This window comes from Anser anser (assembly GCF_964211835.1).
Source record: "Anser anser genome assembly, chromosome: 1".
NCBI lineage: Eukaryota > Metazoa > Chordata > Aves > Anseriformes > Anatidae > Anser > Anser anser.
This window is the reverse complement of record NC_139720.1, coordinates 195,334,123-195,360,712: the sequence shown is the minus strand read 5'-3', so window position 1 is coordinate 195,360,712 and position 26,590 is coordinate 195,334,123. Positions and strand designations below refer to the sequence as shown.

General features: G+C 44.2%; 1 protein-coding gene across 2 annotated transcripts; it reads right to left on the bottom strand.

Annotated features, from left to right (window-relative positions):
* Positions 1-5,710: 5,710 nt before the first annotated feature.
* Positions 5,711-26,168, bottom strand: SLC35F2 (solute carrier family 35 member F2). Of its 2 annotated transcripts, XM_083823938.1 has the most exons (9): positions 25,601-25,750; positions 24,497-24,559; positions 20,341-20,516; positions 19,661-19,788; positions 14,440-14,599; positions 12,818-12,974; positions 11,964-12,016; positions 11,156-11,310; positions 5,711-7,047 (listed from the first exon to the last, which is right to left on the bottom strand). In XM_083823938.1, exons 3-9 carry the CDS (start codon positions 20,483-20,485, stop codon positions 6,829-6,831), a joined length of 1,017 nt encoding a protein of 338 aa, XP_083680064.1. In that variant the 5' UTR covers positions 20,486-20,516; positions 24,497-24,559; positions 25,601-25,750; the 3' UTR covers positions 5,711-6,828. The 2 variants fall into 2 exon arrangements, with proteins under 2 accessions (XP_083680064.1, XP_083680063.1); XM_083823937.1 differs by lacking the exon at positions 24,497-24,559 and having other exon boundaries at positions 25,601-26,168.
* Positions 26,169-26,590: the final 422 nt, after the last annotated feature.

Sequence of the window (26,590 nt, the reverse complement as noted above, 5' to 3'; positions counted from 1 at the left end):
TGCTTTGCTGCATGAGCTCTGCTGTTGGTATCAACAGCCGGGGAGATCAGCTGGAGATGAGCTGGAGAAATAAAGTTTTTTTTGAATACGGTGACGTCATGAGCTTGAGTTTGGTGGTACTGACCCCAGGTCCTACATTTAAGATGAAAATATCACAACTGTTCCCAGCTGGTGGCTTAACAAAAATACATCAGACTTGAAGGGCATGGGAACCTGCTCCCAGAGGCTGCTTACATTCAGAGAGCTCTGAGTTGTAACTTTCTCTCTTCACTCTTTATATGACCAAAAGGCAGCTCATGAAAAAAATAAAATAAAAATCAATTCTCCTACTTCCAGAAAAGGTGAATTCAACATTACTTTGGGAATTTAATGTCATAAAGAGATGATATATCTTAACTACAAAATACAAATTTGATTCTGAACAATCAGCTGCAATGCTTTTACCTGTGTTTTACAAGAAAGCAGATTTTCCCCTATGGCTCTTTCCCATAAAATATATAACTTGCAGTCTTGAACAGTCTTTTATAAGAGAAAAAATAAATTGCATCTGGAGTGGAGTGCAAGATGCACATTTTGGATACCCCTGCACACAAATCTCGCTGAACCTCCCATGGGCTTGCATAGCTTCTAAGCAAATCTCTCTTTCATCCCTCCCATAAATTGTTCATCTTCCAGCTTGGATAGTCCCTTACTACAGACACTAATGTGTGTAAGAATGGGGCACTGAGCTTGATTGGGATCTCCAGACCTGGTTTGATCCCACCCAAAACTAAGCACCCAAAATAATAAATCCTGATAAGGAAATATTTTCATCTTTAAGGGAGAGCTGAATAGATCCCCCCAGGGGATCTCTTAAGAGAGAGCTCAGGATGGTGAGGCCCCAACACCTCGAATGCTGCTCACTTGATAAATGTAGGTTTAGGTGTAGCCCCAAGTTAAAAATTAAATTCTATAACATCACAGCTCATCAGCTTCGCATCAGCTCTAACACGTAAGTTGCCAAGAACTTAAATCAGCTGTATTTTGGTGAAAGACCGAGACAGTCCCAGGAGACTTCACTTTGGATTTTTAGGAATCTTCTGTCTGCTTGCTCAAAATTGTTCATGACTGATCATGTAGCCTCTGCTGCCTCTCTCTGTCAAACTTCCTATATTGATTGAAATAGATATTTACAAGACAGATATTTATAACTCGATGAAATAGCCCACAATACGTAATGTGTGAGTGAACGTTGCTGACAAGGACTGATATGCTTGTCCCAGACATCACATCATATAGAACCAAGAGTGTGCAACACAGGAAAGGTCAAAAACCTTAAAATAGCTGATGTCAAAAAGCTCATCTTCTCCCTCAGACTGTAGCGCAGATAATGTCACCACTCAATTACTGCCGCACTAATTTTTCCTTTTCCAACACATCATGACATTCTGATGCCAGATAATTCTTGATGTCCTTGTAACCAAACCTTGGAGGGAGGCTGGATGTCACACATTTTTATTTGGATACTTGGGTTTAATGCAAGTGACAGCTGGATTGTTTCTCCAGCTTACTCCAATATTAAAAAGATACACGCGAAGGAAACTTCTACACACCTTCTCTCAGAGGTGCCAGATGATCTGGTATCTGTGATTCATTAACTGAACATTTGTTTCCCCAGGGGCAATACTCCTGTCACTGGTGTTCTGAAGCGATGCGCCTTTCTCGAAGTCTCTGCACCTACCTCCTTCCTACCTGTGGGCAGGGCGGCGTGTCTGTCCCCCAACCCATGGAGAGCAGGCTGCAGGGGAGCAGCACCCTGTGCGCTGGGCACTGCAAGGCCAGGCTTCAGGGACCTGTTCTGTCACACGGACACACACAGGCAATGCAGCAAGTGCAGTCACTTCCTTTCTCTTGGGAAAACTCCTTTTCTTGACTGTAGGCAGCGAGGAAGTGTAGGACAGCAGGCATGGGCAACCACTGAATTGTGGCTGGCCACCGTCCTGGGCTGCGCGAGGAGGCCCCGACCCCAACAGGGTCACAAGGGGCGAAATGAGAGCCTTGTAGCATGAGGACAGCAAGGGCATGGGGTCAGTGACAAAAGGATTGACAAAAAATATCAGCTTCTTCCTTACGGAAAGTTTGAAAGACCTTCCTGACATTTTTGGTGACATTGATGCACCCCCTGTTAGCTACCAACAGCGTGGCACAAAAACCTCTTGGCAACAAGCTGTATGAAGTCAAGTCAGACTGTATCTGTGAAACAGTTGGGAAGTTTTCAGTTCAGACTATGATCCAGCCAAGAAATGAACCTGTCCCAGTGTAAGCGATGGGGAATTGCCACGGGGACGGGTGGGCTGCCACGCTGCAGCCCTGCTGCCTGCTCCAGGCAGCTCAGCAGAAGTCCCGCTAGGCCCCATTTTTGTTTGGGGCCCGTTTTTTGTTTGAAGCAGATTACAATCCGCTCTTACAGTCCTATTTCAAAAACCCTAGAAGAACAAATCCGTAGTTGATAGCCTGTGCTTGTAATCTCACGCGTTTTATGCAATTCTTTTTTCAGTGGTCTGTATGTTGAGAGGATTAGTTACCGCTTATCAACACACCACACCACACCACACCACGGCCCCGTGTTTGAAGGCCAGCCAAAGCCTGTGCCAGTACATGCTTCCGTGTACTTTCAGACAAAATTGGCATTATGTTACAGCTGATTGTAGCAGTAATTATACAGAATAAAATACACCCCCCTCAAAGGGAGCATTACACACGGTAGGGGTCTGAGTAGCCACATTAAAGTTAATCCAAACATGGAAATAATACCACATTTAGAAATATAACAGACTGCACCCCCCGTAAGCATGATCTTCGTCCTACAGTAGTGACTGTATGAGATAACCACTTAATTAAAACTTTTGGGTGTTTGCAGTGCAAATGTAAAGCCATCCGAACCAGTAATCAAATGCATCTCTTTCCCCCTTGGTTCTGCTGCAACGGAGAGTTCCCACTCTTTGGATGCAGCCTGTTCACGCTGATGGATTTACACAGCACAAAACGAGTGAAGCAAGCCCAGCCGCGGCTCGGAGAGCAGTGAGGAAAAGACCAGCAAGTTGGGTCTTTTTCTCCCCAGTAGGCAAACGTGATTTCTACCTCCCGCATGCAAACCTCACTGAAAGATGTTCTTCAGATAGGTGAGACCTCTCTGACGATAGCTGCAAAAATACCTGTGTACCTAGACCATGGGCGTGTTCCAGACACCCAGGAGCATTGCTCCAGAAATGCATGCACTTGATTATTGATGACATTGTATTTGTATTGCGAACACCAAACTGTTTGTCCTGGTTCCAGTTAGGACAGAGTTAATTTTTCCTCATAGTAGCTGGTAGGGTGCTATGTTTTGGATTAGGATGAGAAGAGCGCTGATAACATGCTGATGTTTTAATTGTTGCAGAGCAGTGCTTACACCAGGCCAAGGACTTTTCGGCTTCTCGCTCTGTCCTGCCAGCGAGCAGGCTGGGGGTGCAGCAGGAGCTGGGAGGGAACAGACCCAGGACAGCTGACCCAAACTGGCCAAAGGGGTATTCCATACCATCTGACGTCATGCCAAACAATATATAGGGGTGGCTGGCCGGGGTGGGGGGGCCAGCTGCTCGGGGATAGGCTGGGCATCGGTCAGCGGGTGGTGAGCAATTGCATTGTGCATCACTTGTTTTCTTACACATTATTATTAGTAATACTATTATCATTATCACTATTATTATTATTGTTATTATTATATTCCTGTCTTAATAAACTGTCTTTATCTCAACTCACCGGCTTCACTTTCCCGTTTCTCTCCCCCATCCCAGAGAGGGAGGGGGGAGGGTGAGCGAACGGCTGTGTGGTGTTTAGCTGCCAGCCGGGTTAAACCACAACACTGTTTTAGTTAGATGGTTATCACATACCATCACTACTACAGGTCACAGATCATCCCTGTGGGAGTGTAGTATGTTACACTGCTAAACACGGTATTATTTCCAGGTCTGTGTTCATCTTCATTGTAATTTGGGAGCATGGCAGCCACCAGCTGACCAGCAGGAAGCAAAGGTTGCACCCTGTTTTCAGGAGAACAGCGCTCGGTGCCTTCCTCATCAACAAAAAACATTTCCCCCAGGGAAGCTGCCACATCCTCTCCTGCTTGACTCTGCCACTTGGCCACTATGGGAAACTGCCTGAGCCTCCTCCTTTAGTGGAGCTGCTGTGACATGAGCTGGTGGCCCAGAGTCCCCTTTGATTCTTTTTTTTTTTTTTAATATATATATATTAATTATTTATTTATTGCACAAAGGGAAAAACCTCCCCCTGCTTTTCTTCCAATGGGAAATATTAGAGGGGATGCTGCCAACTTAAGAGCTAACTTACCTGCCAAGGTCAGCACGCTTTAGCACACTGTTGCCAGCCTCTGACTGGGGGCACTTGCAATCACACCTGCCTTATAACTGCAGCTGCTGCCTCATGATTCAGAGCCGCTGCAAAGGGCTCTGCTATTTTTCTTGCGGTGCATAAAATGAGACCATATTTTCATGCCACACTGCAAAAGGAATGCGGAGGCACACCAAAGCCCGGATACATGCAGCTGCTTTAGCAAAGCCCACGGAGATGCTGAAATGCCACCCAGCGACCACAGAAAGAAAATGCTGCAGGTCGGGCCACGGGCTTCACCTGGGATTCGTCAAACCCAGCTTTAGCTGTGTAAATGTTAAACATCTGAAGTAATCGCCTACGGTACAGCACAGCCATCAGGGAAGCATCCAGTGGCTCAACCACAGGCTGCAGTGCCATTTTGGAGATCCTAGGTCATCTCACCCGGCCTCCACCTGCTGCTCCAGGCCAGAGGTCTCCTCTAGAGCCTGGGTCCTATCTTGCCAGCCCCAACAGATGCCACAGGCTCCACAGGGTGTCTCTGTTGACACCCTTTGGCAACTGAATCATGCCCCACAGATTCAGATTAGACAGGACCCCAGCAACTCTATTACACAAACTACATAGCTTGCTACGTTTAGGAACTAAATCCCACTCTGCGACAAAAGCTGCAGAGTTCTGGAGCATTCACCTACAGATCTATAGATTTGCTTGTCATTTGTTTTGTAACTGCACATAGTTAACTAACAACACAGGTAACAGTGGGTGGGATTTAGCTCCAGGTTGCAGGCATCTAAAATTAGGTATGGAGAACTACAACTTCATCCAGGTGGCCTCTTGTTAGGCATCTGCTGCCGTCAGACTTCCCTACCCCAAATGGTTTCCAGCTCCCTGTTCAGCTTTTGATGTACAGATGTCTATAGGTGCCTCAGTTTAGGTGTCTTAATCTGGAGTCCAAATCTAACCCAAATTGTAAAGCAAAAGATAAAGGGGCCCAAATGCTTTTCATCAGCACCTCTTTACCCTTCTGTGCATGAACTACGTAGTGAAAAGATGATGTCCGTTGTTTTACTGTCTGCTGAAAGTTTGTTTGATATTGCTAAATAAATCAGGTAAGATTTTTGCTGAATCATTTTACTTGAATAAACTATACCAGAAGCATACAAACAAGTCTTTCTCATTTGATCACCAGTATCTTCAGGAAATGTCACGTTTAGTCGTTATGGTATGACGTTCAGTCATTAAAAGAATCATTTGGTCAGTAAAATCAACTAATATAATTTTGAGCAATAAAAAAAAAATCTGAGCTTAAAAAAATAAACAAACCAAGAGCCAACTCTTCAGCTGCTGAAAACTTTATTCATTGTTACTTCATACGCCTGAACTGTGAAGATGTGTACAAAAAAGATCCCCATATGGTTTTACTGATGTGAAAACTGCAGCTTCATGAATTTTAATCATTTTATTGTAAATATGAAGAGGGGGAGTAAAACTGCAAATGAATCTACTGAAAGCACTTAACCTTTGGGAGATTATGTCATTATCGTTGCAATGAGGATTGCCTAAGACCTCAAAAATTTTTTAGAAATGCAAATTTTATTCAAATCGTTCTGCAGAAATATGTCCCATTTCACGGAGAACTTCACTGAGAAGTGAACTTCAGTTCAAACACTTGCTGTTTCATCCAGAAAAAAAAGTAAAATCAGTTCTTACAGGATAGAGGACTGTCTGTCTCCTCCACCTAGTGGGAATGCACCAAAGAGCAGGCTACTGAGAGAAAAAGAAGGGATTATAAAAACACAGGCTCAAACTGCCTGTATAAGCAAAATTAAAAAATAAAATACTTGTTCTCTGCAGCAACCCCAGCTGCAACAAAGAATGCAGGACTATGAAGAGACAAACGTTTGGCTGGAATGTCAGAAGCAAAAGCCTTCAGCAGATAAACGAAGTCCATCCGCACGTGGAAGGTGTGTGCACATAACACGGCTCGCAGCGCTAGATCCCATGAAAAGCAGAGTGGCTTTTGCAAGATGCTATGTGAGGGCACCCGGCACTGAGGAGTGGGAACCATGAAGCCCCCCAACAGCATCTTGCAGATTTAGGTCCCTAATGCAATACAAAGTATATTTGCTCCAGTTAGCAACCTGAGAACATTCTTTGGCTTTTTCCCCCAAGCATTTGCTGTTAAGTTAATTAAGTATTTAAAAATAACAGTCTCTCACTTCCCAGAGACTCCACATAAATATTACTCTGTCTTCTTCATAGGGCCAGATTTTCTGCAAGGGTAAATCAATACAGTTTCACTGATTGAAGATCTGGCCTTAAAAAGTCTATCCGGTGCATTAAAACCAGCGCAGCATGACATGCGCCTTGGCAGTAGAACAGTTCTCCAGATTAATATTTGAAGGAAACTTTGGCAGTAAAATAAAAGCTCTGTGTTGAAACGCTGCCATTTTTTTAATCAGTGCTGACCACCACAGATTCGTCTCTTGTGAACTGCACGGTTACAACCGGCGTTTGGTTGTCGTTCTCCTCAAGCTTCAGCCCAGCGTTGTCCAAGCCGGTGCTGCGTGGCTGCGGCATGGCAGTGGGCTCTGCAGTCTGAGTCGGAGTGGAGCAATACAAGATGAAGCCCACCATGATGATGACGAAGGACAGGATATAAAGACCTGAAAACTAGCAGAGGAAAAAAGCGCGTTAAGTCTTGTCTGATGCAGAAACACGCAAATGCAGCCTTGTTTTAAGAAGGCAAAAGCCACCCTCCCTGTTAAAAATATTTTAATAAGGATTACCACCACACTCTGCATTCAGGTCTGGAAAACAAACATGAGCAGCTCTATTCACTGGTAGATTCAAGCTGCTGTTTTTCTCTGCAACTCCACCTTAAAACTGTTGGGCAAAAAATATATATATAGGAATCCTAATAGAACAAATGTGGTGACACCTAAGGACAGTTGTTCACACGTGAATGCTGAAACACTGTTCCCCTCAGAGAGTATTTTTTCAACACAGACAAATATTTCACGTCCTGGCAAGAGATGGATCTCTCCCTCCTACTGCAAGTCACCAGAGCAATTGGTTCTCTGCACAACTGTTAACCAACTGCAGGGCCAAATAACTGTTATCACTGGTCCAAACTGGTTTGTTCCCTACACCCAGCAAGTTCTTGAAGAGATGGAGACCGTGGTGCCTTTTACAGGGCGGGCATCTCTGCTCCCTACTGGAAATGAGCAGTCAGTGGTGTGAGGTGAGGATATGAACTGCTGAGGAACATCAGGCATTTGGATCACTATCAACTTGACTGTTGAAAGTCTAACAATTGCCAAGATCCATCCACCTTGAAAGAAAAATAAATGCTTACTTCATAACATCAAATTCAATAGCACAAAGTGCTCAAGTTATGCACAGCCAAGAACACTTTCTCAGCAAGTTTGGTAAAATCTTCTGTATTGTCTTTGCCAAACCACAGATTAAGAAGTAGGATGACAGACATAGTGCATCTTACATCTTACTGTCACGCCACTGGAAGCAGTATCTTTACCCAGACTGTGGGGTGACAGTCTGAATTCTCAACACAGCCTGAGAAATTCCAAAATATATCCAAATCTCCTTAGCTTCTTTAGATTCCTTCGAAAACTATGTTCTGGTTTGTCAAGCAGCTGAGCTGGATGAAGTGAATGGAGCTGGAATGGCACTGGACTCTGATCCAAAACCACCTGAGGCATCCACAATTAAGGCACTGCAATTCCTAGCTGGTAATCACTTGGACTGGAGACCTTCAGAAGGCACTGTGCAAAAGGAAAAGCAGGCTGAAGCACCCTGGCCTTCTGATACCTGATGCTGAACCCTGAGGCTGCTCAGAATTAACGTATCTCTGAGAGGATTCTGATTTTACTCTGTGCAGCTTATATCCCTTTATTCAATACCAAGCCTGAAGTGTAGTTGAGGTGTTACTGGAGGAGTGCAACTCCATCTAGTGTCTGTATTTGCAGTATACTCTTCCCAGAGGAGTTTATACAACAGAAACGCTTGGAGACCTTCTTTAATATCTCTTGAGGGATTGCAGATATCTGTATATAATGAGCTCATTAGGAACAAGCATAGACAAGATTAGCAGTGGAGTAAAAGGAAAAAAAAGAGCTTCTCTCTTAAAAAGAGAGATGCAAAATTCACATTCCACATTAAATGGATTTAGTTGGGCTGAAAAGTTGACAGTGTCACCAAAACACTGTGCTCAAGTCAAAAACTCAAATTCCTGGGCTCAGTCTCTGCTATAGCCACTATACTTTTCTGCAGCTTCTGTTTCATGGCAGGCTCAGACGCCAGGAGCTCAGAGCTCTCCATGCCTCATTCAAGCCCGCAGCCCAGTCCAGGCTTGAGTGGTTCACTGTGAAATATCATCTGGTAATGGGGAAAATCTTTCTTTATTGAATAGTTTGATTCATTACATTTTTATTTGTAGATTTCTGTGTCCAGCATGTTTTCTAACCCATGAGGTGCCCTGCCTGGTGCCTTTGTCCCACAGGGGAAAAAAAAACTAACTTGAACTTTCTGCTGTGAAGCGTTATGTTAAAAGCCCTGCCAAAATCAGCCTCCATCATTGCTTGGTTCCTAAACTATCTCAGACGCTCTGACAACAGAAGATGTGGCATTCTTTTACTCCCTTTTTTGGGTATTTTGTTGTTTCTAACCACAGATGCAATTTCATGTTAACATGTACTTGAAATTCTCTCACGCTACATCCCCAGAGTCTTCTCTAATTCATTTTTCCTTTTTGCCACCCCGTAGCTAATAATGGAAAAATCTGTTCCCAGGAAAACCTCTTCCCCGAATAAGCTAAAATTCCTACAAGTTTACTATGTCCCTTCCAAAGCTCTTGCTTACTTCTTCCTCTTTTCTATTATGAATATAGATTTATAATGTATAAGGTGCAGTCTAGTCAGAGGTGTCCCCAGGGGTCAGTACTGGGTCCGGTCTTGTTCAACTTCATCATGAGTGGCATGGATGAAGGGTCAGAGTGCACCCTCAGCCAGGTTGCTGATGACACAAAACTGGGAAGAGTGGCTGATAGCCCAGAGGGCTGTGCTGCCATTCAGAGACCGGACAAGCTGGAGGGTTGGGTGAAGAGGAACCTCATGAAGTTCAACAAAGAGAAGGGCCCTTCACCCAGGGAGGAATAACCCCAAGCACCAGTACAGGCTGGGGGCTGACCTACTGGTGAGCAGCTCTGCACAGAGGGGCCTGGGGGTCCTGGTGGGCAGCATGCTGACCGGGAGGCAGCAATGCACCCTTGTGGCCAAGAAGGCCAACGGGATCCTGGGGTGCATTCGGAATAGTGTTGCCAGTAGGTCAAGGGAGGTGATCCTCCCGCTCTGCTCAGCCCTGGGGAGGCCACACCTCAAGTACTGCATCCAGCTCTGGGCTCCCCAGTACAAGGCGGACATGGACATGTCAAAGAGTCCAGTACAGAGGCACAGAAATGACTAGGGGACTGAAGCATCTCTCATACGAGGAAAGTCTGAGAGAGCTGTGAGGGTGACGGAGCACTGTAACAGGTTGCCTAGAGAGGTTGTGGAGTCTCCTTCTCTGAAGATATTCAAAACCCTCCTGGATGCCATCCTGGCTACGTGCTTTAGGTGACCCTGCTTGAGCAGGGGGTTGGGCTAGATGATCCCCAGAGGTCCCTTCCAACCTCAGCCACTCCGTGACTCTGTGATAATCACTTCTTCAATTAAGCTATCTAGTGCTGAAATACATGTTTGGAAGGGACTTAGAAAGGATATTTTTAACATGTAAGTACAGTTCATCTCCTACATTCATTTTTAATGGATGCTTTGTCGTTTTTAGCAATTTGGAGCAAATTTTGGAACCCAAACAAGGACGAAAGATGAGCCAGGAGTCTTCTGAAAATGAAAATCTAGCTGTCATTGCGTCCCACCATTACCAGACCTCTCTACCACAAAATAAATTGGCCTTCATCATCAGAAACAAGTCTAACATAAAAGCTTCTGACTCTCTAGAATGCTGAAGAGAAAGTAACCATGTGGAATAACACAAATTAAGTGTCTCAAGCAAAGTTCACAGGCTTCTCACTGAGCCCCTTCAGTCACTGAGCAACTAAGTTGACTTCTCCAGTTGCTGTAACGAGCTACGTTCTCACAAGTGATTCTGGATGGAAAGCATAAGGTGGGATGAAACGTTTTAGCACTGTCATTTAGCTTGAATAGGCACTACAAAAAGTATTTTAGGGAGCAGTAAAAGTAATTGCCTTTTGGAAAGCATAAGGAACATATTTATCTGCGCTTTTTTAGTTCTTTTAGTCACTACTAAGCAGCAGTACTGAGAGAGTTCAAGTCTTCTCCTGAGACATTTGTTGTACTGAACACATGAAATTTCTAAAAGAAAACTACGATTTCTGTCAATCACACTAAACTGCTACTCTTTCAGGACGGTTAGATTCAAATCCTCCCTTTGGACGCTCAGAGAGATGAACCAAATCTAAAGTACAGCAAGAACTCCACCATTTACCTCAGGAAATTATTTACTATCTCTCAACTAATGTATTCCACGAAGTGTAAAATTGTTTTAAAAAATCATTAACTGCCTAATGGTGCGCCATGAGGTAATTAACTATGAGTCCTGACTGACATCTGTCAATGACAACTCGTACAAGCTGTAGAAATTCACAAGCGCAAACAATTGTTCAGGTGCTCTTCAAGTGCTCTATCTATAATTCTGGAGAAAAACTTACTGTAAGCTATAGTGAGAGAAAGAAGTCACTTACTTTGTAGTAAAACAGGAAAAGTCCAAAGAAAAGGCTGTAGAGGTCCGCAGTCAGAATGCCCAAGTTGACCGAGGTCGCACTTGTAACTTTAATCACTACTGGCATGAAGCTGTACAGCCCAAACATACACAGGGCAAACGCTGCGAACAGTAACGCTGAAAAATAAGATGACAATTGACTCCTAAGGGGTGGAATAAGGAGTTTAAAGAACACTGATACTCTTCAGACGTGTCAAAACTATGTATGTTCATCTTTCAGGATAAGGTCTCCGAAAAGATACGGAAATGTAAATTTAAGAAAAACACAGCAAAAATACTTCTCTTCCAAAACTACCCTGAACTGTAGAAATGACTGTCTATACAAGATTGTTCTTTCCTAGCTAACATGACAGCTGACTGAAGAAATTTAGATCCATATTTCTTAATAACGTATAGTTCTGAGATCTAAATGTGTCACAGATCCCATTTTCCCAGTATTTCATCTAGGAAGGACGAGAGAAAAATATTCTTGCAGTGTTCCAACACCAAACACGTTTGTGATTAAAGGGGGTTGATTTTTGCAATTTATTTTGAAAAATGGTTTCATGCTATACGTAAAATGCAAAATCTGAGCTCAAAGTTCTAATGTTTGACCCTGCACTCCCTATGCCTTTGTTGAACTGCAAAGTTTGCAGAAAATAAATGTGCAACAATATGAATGTTACTTAATAACTAGAGAAAGGAAATGAAAACCCCAGCATTTCAAGTCTAAATGATCATCATTTTTCCAGTGTTCTGTAAAAATGCACATCATTTTGCCATACACATACCAATTTTCCAGTTCCATTGAATTCTCATTATATCCCTATGTTCCACAATGGCTCTAGAGTTAGAGAAAAGATATAATAAAAAAAAAGAAAAAAAAAACACAGATTATATTGTATTCAAATAGAGAATTTAATTAACAGAATATACAAGAAACATTTTGATTTGTAATCCCTTAATTTTTGTTTGAAATGTTATTGAATGGCACTAACTCCAACCTCTAACAAGCATGAGGAAAGACTTGAAAATTAAAGTGCCTGAAAGTCAAGAGCACTTTTATTGAATTCTTATGCCTTCTTCCCAGGCCTTTTCATCCTTCAGATTCATTTTTTATGTGAAATATAATTTGAGGAAATTATTAACTCTAATGATGAGAAATGAGGAACATAAAATTCATTAGATAGGCTTAAGTGTATGTGGTCTGTTCCTCTGAGGTGGTTATTTGTAAAAGTATACATGGCTTCATTTGAAACTGAAGTTTAATATGGAAGACCTCCTGCTAATGATTATCTCCTAAAACTATCCACTGAGAAAAGCCATTAGAAACACATTCCCGCAAGCAGTCCTCAGCGTACTGCATGTCCTCATGAAGGTCAACAAAATCGAAAATAAAGCCAGGTATCACTTGTATTCAACTGTAGGATTTGAGCTTTACAATTGCTGTAATAAGAGCAGCGCAAACTAAAAGGATATAAAATGGATGCTGATCAGCAACAAAAATACAATTCAAATAGAAGGACTCCAAGATAGCCCAAATGCAGAGGCAACAAAGAATTAACAACAACAAAATTTCATTGAAGACAAGCAATCATCTGCAGAATATTCTTAATTAGTTTTAAAATAAATATTAGATCCTTACAGCTGTAGACCGCTGATAATAGTCCCAAACAAGCCCACCATTCCTAGAAACTCCACTCTGCTCAGATTTTTCACAATGTATTCCTCACTCACATTAGATATGGCATACAAAGAAGCACCCAGAAGAACTAAGACATCTCCAATCACCACGTCACTTCCTGTACAGAAATATTAATCCACAATAAGGGTAATGCTGCAAACACTTTTGTTTTAAAAAACTTTCCTTAAATAGACAAGCAAATTTATCTCTAGCATTTCTATTTTCCTTGCGCTTTTCAGGGTAGGGGGGAAGGAAGCATCTGTGTGCAGGCGAGTTGCTGGCTAACTGCTCGCATCCCCCTGCACAGTCTGGAAGGAGCTGAACTTGGCATTTAAATCACATCCTGCCCAAGCTGCTGTGTAGGTCCAGGTCTGCTTCTGCTGACGTTAGGCGCTGTCGGAACTGCAAAGTCCAGGTCAGAGATGCTCTCTGCCTTTTCTCAACACCATCCCGCCTTTTGCCATAAGGCAAAAATCCATCTATTGATTTCAGCAGGACCTGGACTGAGCTTCAAGCTTACGACAGATCTTAAGTGGGCGCTGCAGACAGGTGGTATCAGGTGTCACGCTGTGCTATGTGTATACTGGGCAAATGGGACTCCCTGTAATACAATCGGTCATCAAGCAAATGCCGTTATGCATCAGCTGAACAGCGAGGCAATTGCTGTTGTTTAAATCCTTGAATTGATTTAAAATTTCCTTCCCTGAGCCAGCTGGCAATCACTGCAGATATGTCTGGAATATGAGGGTAAGCAATAGTAAGGACATGCAGGTCAGTGAGTTGTGCACAACAGGTCTAAAGTGTAAGGGAAAGAGGATTTTTCTCCCTTAGGGCCAAGAGGTTTGTAGCACACAGCATCACAGCTAAACCTCAGTTTGTCTTTCTGCCTTACCTACAGCTGTGACCCCAACAGGCTTAGCTTTACACTGCCTGATGATGGCAATGCTACTTTCCTGTCCCGCTGAAATTTGCCTTGCCTCACACCCTCTGGCTCTGGAAATTCTCAATTCTTATTCAAGGTAAGATCACTGGGATTCTGGGCATCCTTCCTCCTGGCTCCTCTCGCTCTCATGCCATAGGACAGCACTTTCCAGGCTGGGGACCTTGGGGACACAGGGACTATTTCTGCTGGGTCTGTCAAAGACAACCAGAGAAGTGAGCCTGTTGGTAGGTAGCTTCTGGTTTGCTATTTGTGCTCAGAGAAAACTGCCCACGAGAAAAGTACGAAGCATCTTTTATCAGACCATATCACAAGTAAAATGAACAAGCTTTCAAGAATAAGGCCTTTCATCAGGTTTCATAAACAGCAGCAAAATTTAAGCTTAACATGAGTGTTTCCCTTTTAAGGTGGAAGAAATAATCCAAAACCACAAGCAAACAAAATTTCTCAGCTCTCTATAAAACCAACGTCTCCTCAGCCACTATCTTCTTGAAGAAGAAATACAAATAGCAGTGTCTTCTCCTTTTCTTAAAATAAAACTACATCCTTTCCCCCTGCATGTGCCTCTCTTTCTCCTTTGCAAGTTGGACAATCATGGAAACCGTGACCCCACTTTTCCCCCACGTGATAAGCAATTCCTTACCTTCACTGTCTTGCCTCCCTGCCAAAATGTCTGCACCCACCATTGTTCCTACACCCAGCAAGCAGACGGCAACTGCGATAAAATGGATCAGTCGGTATCTTGCACGGAGAATGAACCAGGACAAAGCCATCAGCACAGGGATCCCGAAACAATCCAGTAGCTGTGAGCACAGAGAAATGAGTTTCACTAGAAGCCTATCCCAAATCTGGATTTCACTATCCTGAAAGCAAACGTTCAGGATTTTATCTTCCAGCATCACCAGATGTTACTGAAAACCACACACAAAAAAAAAAAACAACAAACGTGGATTCGTTTAAATGCAGGAGGGGTCTGACCAACATTTTAACATGAAAAGTACATTGAGAGCAAAGGGGTCTTGGGGAGGGGGAGAGGAAGCACTGTCCCCTCTCTCACTGACCTAGAAACTCTTCCAGTGATGGATCTCATCAATCTTAGCAGCTTCACAAATTAATGCTAGGACATTGCACTGAAACCACGCTGCTTCCCGTGACACCAATACAAGGAGGTGGTTCACCCACACCAATCTGGGCCTGCTAACGGATACAGCTGATCTGATTTTACAGCAAAGTGAGTAAGGCAAAAATCGGACCCTGCAGTTAGGTTACTTTTTTTTTCTTCAAGTGGATCCTACTGAAAAAGCATTGGTACACGTGCTGGGAGCCATGTGCTAAATTGGTGGAAGGAAAACAGGATGGGAAGAAGAGGTTTTCCAAGCCATCTTCACAATCTTCCAGCTTCTCAAAGTCATGTACAATCCACCAGTGTTTTTTCAGCCCACCTCAGCCAGAAGCAGGTAACTGGAATTTATCCGTGCCATGGCAGCAAAGACACACAAGGCAGCTGGAGTTCAGAAGCACTTCCGATGTGTTTGCAGACGTTGCGCTGAGCAGATTTAACAGCCAAAGTTCAAGGATGTCTGCACTCCATGACAAACACTGACACTGACTTCTCTTTCCTTCCTTCATGACCCCCTCCCTGTGTGTTCCTCAAATCTTTCGTATCTTTACCTTGCTGTAAGCCTCACCCACGTTATGGGGAAAAAAATAAAAATCAAAAATTAGCTAACCACTTAACGCAGAAAAATAGGTAGCAGCATAAAACGGACTTAATGTTCTATAATAACCAAATAATACCAAGAACACTGAGCTAATCATAATTGGTTCAATATTTAATTCGACAAAATAGATTTTGTTTCCAAATTTGTCTAGGGAAAAAAGAGGTGGATTTTCTGAGTACCATATAGAAGGGACCAGGCTATTGCAGACCAGATAGTCAGCCTTCCAAAGACTGCTCACAAATTACTCTTAAATGTCAACCCTTAAAACCTGGCCTCCTGAAGTCAATACAAAGTGTTAGGTTCAGGTCTCTAGGACTGTGGCAGAAGCATTACAAATCAAGGTAAGAGCCCCCAGTCCTTCTGTGATGTTCCTGTCCAACTTCTGCCAGCTTCTACCCACCACCACGGTCTTCTACTTCTGTTAGTTCAGCCATCACCCACAAGGATTACAACCAAACTTTCTTAAGTCTGTTTTTACATTTGTAACTACAAATATTAAAGCCTTACCAGCACAGCATTAAGGGGGATGTTACAGATTAAATCCTAATGGTTCTCTCTAATCCTTCCATTTATTTGTCTTTGTTTCTTGGATTGTCTCCAGCTTGTTCAGCTTCGGAAGTCTGTGTAAAAGCACAGGTACTTGCCCAGGCTGTATTATCAGACATTAGAAGCACACAAGTCATAACACATGACACCGTGTATTTCAATACAACTTTGTTCTATCAAAAAAGTATTGTGCTGTGAGTTTCTATCTATTTATCAGCCTTTTTCTCTACCTCACCTTTTGTCTGGGTTCAAAAAAAAAAAACCACCAAAACAACAAAAACTTCTAAGACTTCCTCCGAATTTGGCCGTTTTAACAAGTATCAAGAAGTGTCGATTTATCTGTTTCAGCAACATGTATGATTTAGCTCTCATAACTCTGTTTTTTCACCTCTGGTCCGAAGCAGTTCTGTCCTGAATACAGAACTGTATTTGAAAGCACTGAGTCTTGACCAAAGATCTCTGGTGTGAAGTTGTAATCATGGACATGAAGAAATATTACAAAAATAAAGGAGCAAAATGTTTACCCGCCTCATAGTAGACACCTCTTCTGTTAATAAGTAAGCTTTCGTTTCCCCATTTATTGAGTTGTTACCATGCAGCATTCTAACCTCCAAGCAGTTTTTCAACCCAAACAGAAAGAGCGGAAGAAAAAAACCTTCAGTAAAAAAAAATACTTAATTAGGATGTAAGGAAGTAGTAGATAATGTCCTCTTTCAGTAACACCAGATGGGGAATTGCTGCATCCAGACCAATAACATGCTGTAGAGCTACAGCATCCTGGTTAGTGGACTAGCAGCCAGGACATGCAGGCACCAAATGATGAAGAACACACGCTGGTAATCTGTTGCAGGGGACAATTACCCCCAATTACAGCCAAAAAAAATCTGATTTCCAACTACTGGGTCTTGACTTCCCTTCATCTACTACGTTACTAAGCTCTTTGGTGGAAAATGCTCTCTTCTGTACAGGATCAAGATCAAAGAAGTGCAAAGCAGATGCAACATCGCAATGAATTGTGTCAATGGAACCAATTAAAAGAATGAAGTTTATTTATTCCAGCTTCATGACACTTACGGCAGTACCGCGGTTCTGATTACTATTGCCAGTAGAGTCTCAGCAAACTCTCATCTTCCTCAATCCTAGCCTGTATCTTTACACGGGGCGGGGGGAAGATAACCTGTTGATTTGATTTACAAGTGTTTTGCCTCAAGCCAGGCTTTGGCCACACTGTTTATAAGAAGGTTTTAAAGGTAGGGTGAGTAAATTATTAAAAGGCGTTTTAATATGCGGTTAATCAATTATCACAGATCGCTGGAGGTTGCTGGTTTGTTGTAACTGCCAGCTCCAGACAGCTTTGAGAGCACTAAAGCTCACTAGCTCCCGCTGCTCACTTCCCCACATGCCTTCCAAAGGGCAGCCTCCAGCTGAGCCCCAGGGGCTCACCCCGCAGTTTCTCCTGTTGAGGTTCAGACTCTTGCACAAGCTATTCTGCCTACAAAATTTCCCCACCTGAATTATCAACGGAGAAAATGCTAATCGTGCCTCATAACGTGCTGAAAACACGAAGCCACAGCTGCACTGCTTGCTTTTTGCTGAGAAATATGTGGTCAAACAACAGCACAGTCAGGTCCTGCCTCCAGCCAGGAGCACACCAGCACTGAGGAAGTCTCAGCCACAGCCCTACAAAAGGAGTTGCGGCTGAGACCAAAGTCTTTCTCTGTATTTACAGAGCAGAGAGCTGCCATCCTGATGTTATCTCTGTAAAAATCTCCCAAACCCCTCCTTGCAATGCTAGCTTTTGATAACTAAAGAAAACCTTTTTTCTTTCCCTGTGTTTGCGTGAAAATACATGGAAGTTCCTTGCTGAGCGGAAACTTATCTTTGAAGAAAACCACTGGGCTGAGCTGAAGCTCCAGCCCGCCAGCATTTTCACAGTGATCTCACTGTATTCGGGAAGGTTTCACATACTCCTGCTTTGCTCTTTCACTCCCTGGGCATCCATTTACAGCCGCTACTAAGGCCAGAAGCTCTGAACCACAGATTCTAATGTAACGGCTGAACTGCTTGCTGCTGACAGATAGCCAAAGCCTTGTACTGGAGCAAATCAGTGGCTTTTCTTGTCCTGAATCTCGTTTCTGACAGTGCTGAGAACCTGAGAACTCCAGAAAATGTACAAGAAACCTGGCTGCAACTGACAGTTGCAGCAAATTCACAGTTGCTGAACTGGCACTTGAAGCATCAGTCTGGAGATTATCACAAGCAAAAAAGGTTCAGCAAATGCTTGAATCTGGCAATTGAACTCGATGACCCACTGTACCTATTCTTTCTTAATTTCCATGAAAGAAGTCATGGGAACAGCTTTATTACTGCTGAGAATTTGGATCAAAGTCCTGTCTCTTCCAGCAGTAAAGTACATGATCAAACAGTGTCTCAATTATCAGCTTAGCTTAGTCTTGAGACTGAAACATGTCATTCTTTAGACTAATTTCTGAGGCATTATTTGTAAGTAAATTAAAGGCTCAATGAGCCATAACACTTAATTACACAGTGGAAATGTGACAATAATAACCCATAAGGAACATTACTGCTCTTTTAGCAGTGCAAGAAAAAGTTACTGCAGCTCTCTAAAAGGAGCCCAGACCACGGGAGTTTATTGCTTTACAGGTAAATCTTTTAAATATTAACCCTTGTTACTTTGAACACTTACTTTTACTCTGTCAAACTGATACCTAAATACTCTTTTTCACTGAACAGCTAATTCTGTATCACACCTTATGCCTTTATTCAGGTAAACGGGGCCATGATCCAAGCCACAGATCCACCATCGGTAACAGCAGCCATAGGCTGGCACAGCTCCATCGCCCTCTGCTCTTGCTGCCGCGCTGTCCCCTCCTTGTCCCAGCAGAAGCAGCTGATGTCCATGCAGGGTAAGAAAAACTGCACCCTTGGTCCTCCTGCTGTTTCAGGACAGGAGACGTGTCCTGGTGCAGTGATGCAGCACCGAGCACTGGCACTGCAAGGGACGTTACTGTTAACTGGCATTTTGGGTGCCCAGCACACTTCCCTCCCATCTCTCGCAGAGAGGGGTCTGAAGTGCCACATCTGAACGCGTTGCTGCACGGTCAGAAACACCAGCTAACTTCCAGTATGTCCTCACATGTGGGATTACATCGCACAAAGCCTCCCACTGCTTCTAGGACTAGGTAGGAGATCCACTTCGCTCCCATCAGCAAGAACCCGAGCTGAGTCAGGGTTATCCAGTCCTAAATCTTTATTCTGTCCCATGAAAACAAAAACAAAACAAAACAAAAAAAAAAAACACCTGAGTGGCTGTCAGCAAACTCTCAGAAGTGCTTTCTATCAAAATAATTAGAGTTCAACTCAAGAGCTGGCACTGGGTAATACCAGCCAATTTTCCCAGCTTCCTGGAAATGTTATTCATGAGGCAGGATGCTCTTCTTTGTACTGCAGAGAAAATAGATATTGAAAAGCTTTTTCAGGCTTAAATAGCTTCCCTATCTGTCCTGTGAATCTCATTTCAGAAACAAGACCAAAACTGTAATCAAAGCAGCAGTCCAAATAGAGACTGGTCCTTACCTGCACGCTTGTGAGGGTCGTGTATTGGTAGGCTTTCACAATCGTGTAATTGGCTTCGACATCAGCCAGTCCCAAAAACAGGTACTTCCACCACCTCTGCTTCAAAATTTTAAGAAGACTGTCATCGCCTGTTTAGAAGAAAGCAGCAATCAACGTGCTTCCTTGCATGGAAAGGAAGGAAACGTGCTTTTTAGAAGCCTAAGTAATACTGAGGTGTTCAGTTTGGATTGCCCCTGCTTAAGAAAGGTACAACAACAGCAAAATGTGGCCTGGGAAAAAACAATACAAATAGTGAAAAGCACAGAAATCATTCCATGTGAAAAGAAAAAAAAAATTAGGAATGCTTAAAGAGTAAATTAATAATATAGGAACAATATTAAATAGCCTCTGGTTAAAAAAAAAAAAAAAAACATAAAAAAAAAAGCCTTTCTCCTAATATAACACAGGACTTAAAACCAAAGAAACAATTTTAAGCAGATATGAAGTGAAATCTAATTAACTGCACATTTAACCTACAAAATTCATTCCCATGTGTTATTATAAGGCAGGAATTTCAGCAGGATCTTTAAAAAAAGAGGACAAATATTGAGTAAGTTCTTTAGTTTCAAAATCTGAAAGGAAAATGTAGAAGAGAAAGAAAAACAAAAGCAGCATAATCTCCCGTCCCATATTTCACATACCAGTCCTAAATGCCAGTATTGTTGTATAAACTAGAAGAAGCAAAACATAGTTGATGAAACTTTGCAACATGGGAGTATTCACTTGGTATTGTTCCGCTAGGTACTGGCTTGTAACAGCAGTCCCACAGATAAACAAGGAGAGCATCTGGCCCAGGAGGACGGTTTTCAGAATATGCCTGTAAATATAAGAGACAACACAGTAAGCTTAGAACCAAATGTTCAAACTGGTTTTGAGGATGTTTGGTTATTGTACAGGGAAAAAGGCGTTTTTTAGATTGGCAATTCTTTTTTCACTGCCTATCAGTGTTCCTCCATTTCAGCAGCAAGCGGTGCTCTGTCTACACAGACCTCATCCAACCTCAGGACAGCCAGTAAAAACAGGTGAGGCCAGCCCGACCCAGCAGTAATGGAAACTGCAAAACATTTGCAAGGATCTGCACGCAGCTCAGCCAGGCAGGCTCAGCCCAACCAGAGGATCTGTTCTCATCGTGAGAGACCTCATGCTCTTCTAGCAGCGATTCTTCGCTTAATATGAAGTGGCCTTGGGCTATTCCAGATGTTCCCAGGTGAATAAAGGCACGCAAAGATCGCTGTGTATCCTGTGGTGGGGCTGGCTTTCCTGCCACTGGAGCTATGCAGTCGTGCCACCCTGGTCCCCGCCTGCCTTCTCACTGATGCTGTCCAGCAAGGTTGGCTCGATGCTGCCCTGCCTGCGTGGGTCTGCACAAGCTCACATTTAATTTGTTTACTCTGAAGACTACCGATGACAATTTAACTGCCTGCACGACTGATTCATTTGTTGCTACAGAGTAATTGAGCAAGGAAAGAGCATCCCCACTAGGATTTTGCACCTATCCTGTGCCCACAGCTCTCCACTGATAATTTCCAAGTCACTCCCGCGTGCCAGACACACCACAGGACGGACACTGGTTGTTTTTCCAACGCGTGTGACTCCAACGCAGTAATTACCAGATGACCCAGCCACGGTGTGCAATCCGTCTGCTAATGGCATCCATAGGAAGGGTGTGTTCTGGGGTGCTAACGCCAACTCAAACCATGCAATCGATCCCTTCTCTTGGAATGAACACATCATCTTTGCACGGAGTCAAATTCAGCCGCCTGCATTTCATTTTCAGCCCAGCCTGACACCAAGGCCCATCCACCTTTAAAAATGCTGCTAAACACACTGCCGTCTCCAAATCCATTCTGATGAGACAGCAAATCTCTGAAGTCCAGCAGGGCTGCACTTCCAAGAGACACGAGGCCCATGTTTTGCTACAGCTTGCCTTGAACATCCTAGCAACAGTGCACATCCACACTGCAAATATTCATGGATCTTGTGGCAACCTTTCAGATCCTATCCAGCCTGGTGCGAACGCCTCTTTCCGGCCCATGAAAGAACAAACATTCCCGTTTCCAGCATTTGGAAGGCTGAAGTAAGCAAGGGAAACCATGTTTCAGATAGAAATTCATCACGGCTACTTTGTGGCACAGCATTAACTGTGAATACTGCTGTAAAATGCACATAAAGCAGAAGGAGTGGTTGTCGGAAAAAAAAAAAAAGCTTTGGAGCTATCCCATTTTTGTCATACTGGCTTTCTTTTCATTCTAGCAAGTACCATCTGGTGAACAAATTAGCAAAGACTGCACACATTCCAGCTAATCCTTCAGACCGATGCAGAAATGTCTCTTTACGTACACCCGAAGAACTCAGGCCATCAGGTGCCATTAAGAAGATTTCTTAATTAAGAATTTCAGAGCTGAGACTACCTCTTCTCTCCAGCAGACACGAGCACGGCTCCCGGCTCTCCCTTTGCCAGCCCTGTGAACTCTGGCTCCTCTCGTAGTTGGTAAGAGGAGAGAAGAGCCACTGAAATATCAAGGAAGAACTAAGGTGGTGAACGAGAGTAAGGGAAAATGGGGTTTCAGCAGCACAGGCAACACCACCCCGCAGGCAGCTGGCCTGTTTAATATGGGTTTCTGTGGAGCAGGTTTTTAAACATCCTCCCAAGCTATGCAAGAGGCAGCTTTGCTTCACCTAAACTATCACACTCTCTTTACAGAAGAAGCCTGGACTCTACCTGCACGGTGTTTTGGCCAGCTGGGTACTGACCAAGCTCTGGTGAGAGGCTGAGAGAAAATCTGCTGTCGTTCAAATTTGCTAAGCATTAATCAGCTCCAAAATCAGCTTCATTTCTCAAAATCAAGGATGATCTGGTTGTCTCAGTGGAACTGATCCTCAGCTTTCATAATAACTAAGTTTCTCCAGTTTCAAGTACCTAGGGAATTCTCTCTCTGTATTTTTGCAGGTGGGAAGAGAACCAGGGCCAGAATCTGCAGGACTGTTTGCTTGGTGGTTACTGCACCAGCAAGCATTGCTATTTTGTTAATGTGTGCCCAGGCACTCCTACAGCGCTCGCTTCTGCAGTGCTGGGGGCTTCTGATAAGGCAGGCAGTCAGCCTCACCCTGCCGCCTTTATTTTTGTCCTTTTTAACTCAGGGATTTGTCTTTCCCCTCTCTGAACAGATTCAAAACACTGAGATCAAATGAGGCAAATACAGAGGCTGATCACTGACGGTAGAAGTCCGTCCTCAAAAAACGTCCTGAGAACCCCCTAACGCTGCATTTCTGGCAGCTTTCTCAGCCATGCATACAGCATGAGCCTCTTGCATGGATGCCCCACGCCACGACGAGGCGCACACCTGCTGGGAAGCAGCAGCACTTTCTCCTCACTCCATCTATCCAGGTGCCAAAGTGAACTTCTTCCAAGTGGGACGGCCACAAGGTGCCTGCAGCGTGACGTGGCAGCGAGGCAGCGGTTTGACACAGTAAGGTTACTCGTGTTAAACGCGTGCTCAAGTGCTTTACTTGAGTTTTAGGAGTTCAGTGCTCACCAAATGCCAGCAACAAATAAAAAAACCTTTCCACAAAGTGTTCCTCTGCAAAAATTTGAGAGTAAACTAAATCCTAGGGGTTTCATTTTGCAAGACAATTTCTCATGGGAAAAATGCTTGAGATGTGCTTCCCTTCATTCTAGTATTGACATGACTATCGATTACTGTGATTCTTATTAATAATTCACCTTTTCTTAAAATATATTAACTTTTCCATGCCAGAAATTGGTCCTCTCTTCTTTTTTTGTTTGTTTTTAAATGCATTGGTAAGGACTAAACCACTTGGGACTCTGGTGACGCAAGGTAAGTGGTCTGAAATGGCCTTTTAGCTTTATAGCTTATTTTTTTGGTAGCATTTTTGTTTTGTTGTTGTATTTTTTTGAGGAGGGTGTTCTGGTTTTTTTTTACTGCTTGGTAATTGGCTACTCAGTAATTACTTCTCCTCTCCCTTTAGACAGTGTATCTTATCTGACTATACCTGTAAGCAGCTCTGAGCCCTTCTCGGATTTGCAGAACATATGATGATTTCCCACAGAGGTCTGTAGGAGGCCAGTGCTGACCAAGCCTATTCAGTGTGCAGCTCTCAACATCATGAGAAAGCCAGAGTGGCTTTCTGTGGCTCCATGTGAAACGCAGAGAAAAATATCCCAGGATACTAAAATACATTCAGAGTCTGTATCTGAGGAAGTCAAAATCTGTTAGGCCCACTGTTAACAGTTTCATTGGCTATTTTAATAAACCCTATAATTTTAATCTGATTTTTTCGCCACTAAAACAAATACTGCTTTCCTTTCAGTAATTAAGATTTATTTATGCCAGCAGTTAAACAGTAACAGGTAACACTTGGCAACACCTTATGTAGACAGCTTACTCACATTTCAGCTTTAACTACTACTGACCCCTTCCTGAACAAGAAAAACAAAAAGGAGACAGACTTTCATTTGAAGAATCTCACACTGCACACGAAAATGCAGGTTCAGACTGAAGCCATATTCCAATATGATGAGTAGATAGTTCAGGAGAGAAAAAGTTTTTCTCCAATTAAACTTTTCAGTATTTCAATGCTCTATTTTGAAATCAAGGTCAATTTAATTCGTAAAAGGTACGGAACTGGAGAGGTAAGGAACTGGAGGAAAAAAAAAATGTTTTGCTTTAAGAACCAGAAAGTATGCTTTCTATGTTTTTTCCCCCATGTATTTTAGCTTAAAAAAAAAAAAACCCACAACAACAAAACAAACAGTCCAACTCATTTATTACATACAAGTATTAAACCTCCGTATACTCAGGCTTCTAAGAAATCTCAGGTGGCTGAGCCTCCAACCACCTGGAAAAAAAAAAATTCAATTCAGTAACACAGAGAAGACCTTGAAGAAGTCAGAGAGAGCTACTTATTTTCTTTCAAGTACCAACAACAGACTCAGTACAGCCCTTTGGCAACATTTTGGCAAAACTACTAGCACAGGTGAGGTTACTGAGCAGCTCATTCCAGTCCTATCCTGCCTTTTGGGGCATTCCTAGCATACAGGAGCAACTGGAAGATGAAAAACTTGTAACCAAGAACAGAAAGATGGGTTTTACCCTCTGGAATAGGTCTGTACCTGACCGCACACAGCCCTGTGTCTTTCAGGTGTTCAGCGTGATGCTGGCAGGACAGCCAGCACCTCCTGTTTGTCAGCTGAGGGTACCTGATGCAGGGCTTCACAGAGACTCACCTGGAGCCCTAAAAAGGCTTTTAAACAGAGATCCCCTCCAGATGAAGGCCAGATCTGTGGGCAAGGGGTAGTTCTCGCGGGCTGGGTGCAGGAGGAGGCAGTCTGTGCTCGCTGAAGGCAGCCCTTGGCCAGCACACGAAGGCGTGCGGCACCTGCACGGCCCGGTGGGCTTCTCCCCCCACATTTTCTGTGCTTTACCAGTGCTGCCAGGGGAGGTGACACACCTTCCTGGGGCTCTGTCCCAAGCTGATTCAAGGGATGAGGGACCTTGGTCTTTGTGGACTCCGCACTCTCAGGTATTTTGTTCTCTCGGGTATTTCGTTCTATTACCTGCCTTCCCCACCCCCCTTTGCCACAACGCCGATAAAAAGAGGCTGAAGAGGAAGACATAACACTAAACGAGACCTACCAAAACCAACCCAACAACCCCAGCGCATCCCGGACCCGCGCCACGCCGCTCCCAGCGCCGGGAGCTGCAGCACATCGCTCCCCCTCGGGCTTCCCTCAGCGGGGCTCCGCTCCCGCTCCCTGCTCCCCGCTCCCCCCCCCCAGGCTCGCCCCCGAAGACCCGCAGCCTTCCCCCGTTACCGAGGGGGCCGAGCGGCTCGGCGAGCAGCCCGGCTCCACGTGGAGGCCGGCGGCCGCCGACTCACCATGTGCACAGCTTGGCCCCGAGCAGCGCCAGCAGCCGGCGCCGAGGGGCAGCGGCGGCCTCTTGGGGCGCCTCAGCCCCGGCTTCGGCCTCGGCTCCAGCCCCGGCAGCCTCCATGGCGCGGCGCTGCCCCGCAGCCCCGTGCCCGCCGTGAGGGAAGGAGCTCCGGGGCGCTGCCTGCCGGTCCTGGCCTGGCCTGGCCCAGCCTGCTGGAGGCCGGGCCCAGCTTTGTGCCCGCCGAGGAGCCGCCCCCAGGCGGGGCAGGGCTCGTCGTGAGGCGGGAGGCTTGTGGGCTTTCGTGCCTGTGCAGCGGGAGTGCCCAAGCCCTGCCTTCCTCCTGGTACAACAAAGTTACCCTAAAGACTTGGGTTTGAGTCGTTCCCCGATCTCTGCCACAGCTCCGCCAAGTCTCCAGTTCACGCTGATGAACCCCATCCAGAAAGATTTAACCCTGCCCTCGTCGTCTTCACCCACATCTCTCCCACTCGTAAAAATCATCTGGAGAACTCGGTGGTGTTTTCCATGGAGGTTTTTTTAATGACTCCCACTTCTAATGACACTCCGTCTGCACCGCAGATGATGGAAAAACCAAGAGGTGCCTCCAGGAAGAGCCCCCTCCTGCCCTTGGTGCAAATGTCTGTCCCTGTCCTGGCTATGCCAGCATCCACTCTGCCACAAGATGGCTTGTCTCTGTTCCCCACAGCACGATGGTTTGATCTCTCTCTCTCCATAACCTAAAATAAAAGTAAGATTAAAAAATAGAAGAACTATCAGCCACTGCATATGTTGTCATATCTGATCTCTACAACTGAGGTACTATCATCTTTGCTTTTCATTTTATTTCTCATATATTTGCAATCTGCTGCTGATTCACCAAAGATGGAGAATCGTGGTTTTGGTGCTTTTTGTCTCCACCTAAGCTCCACACTTGGGGTTCCACGATCCACGTAGGCTGCGGCTGCCTCACAATCAAAAAGAAGGAAGGAAGGAA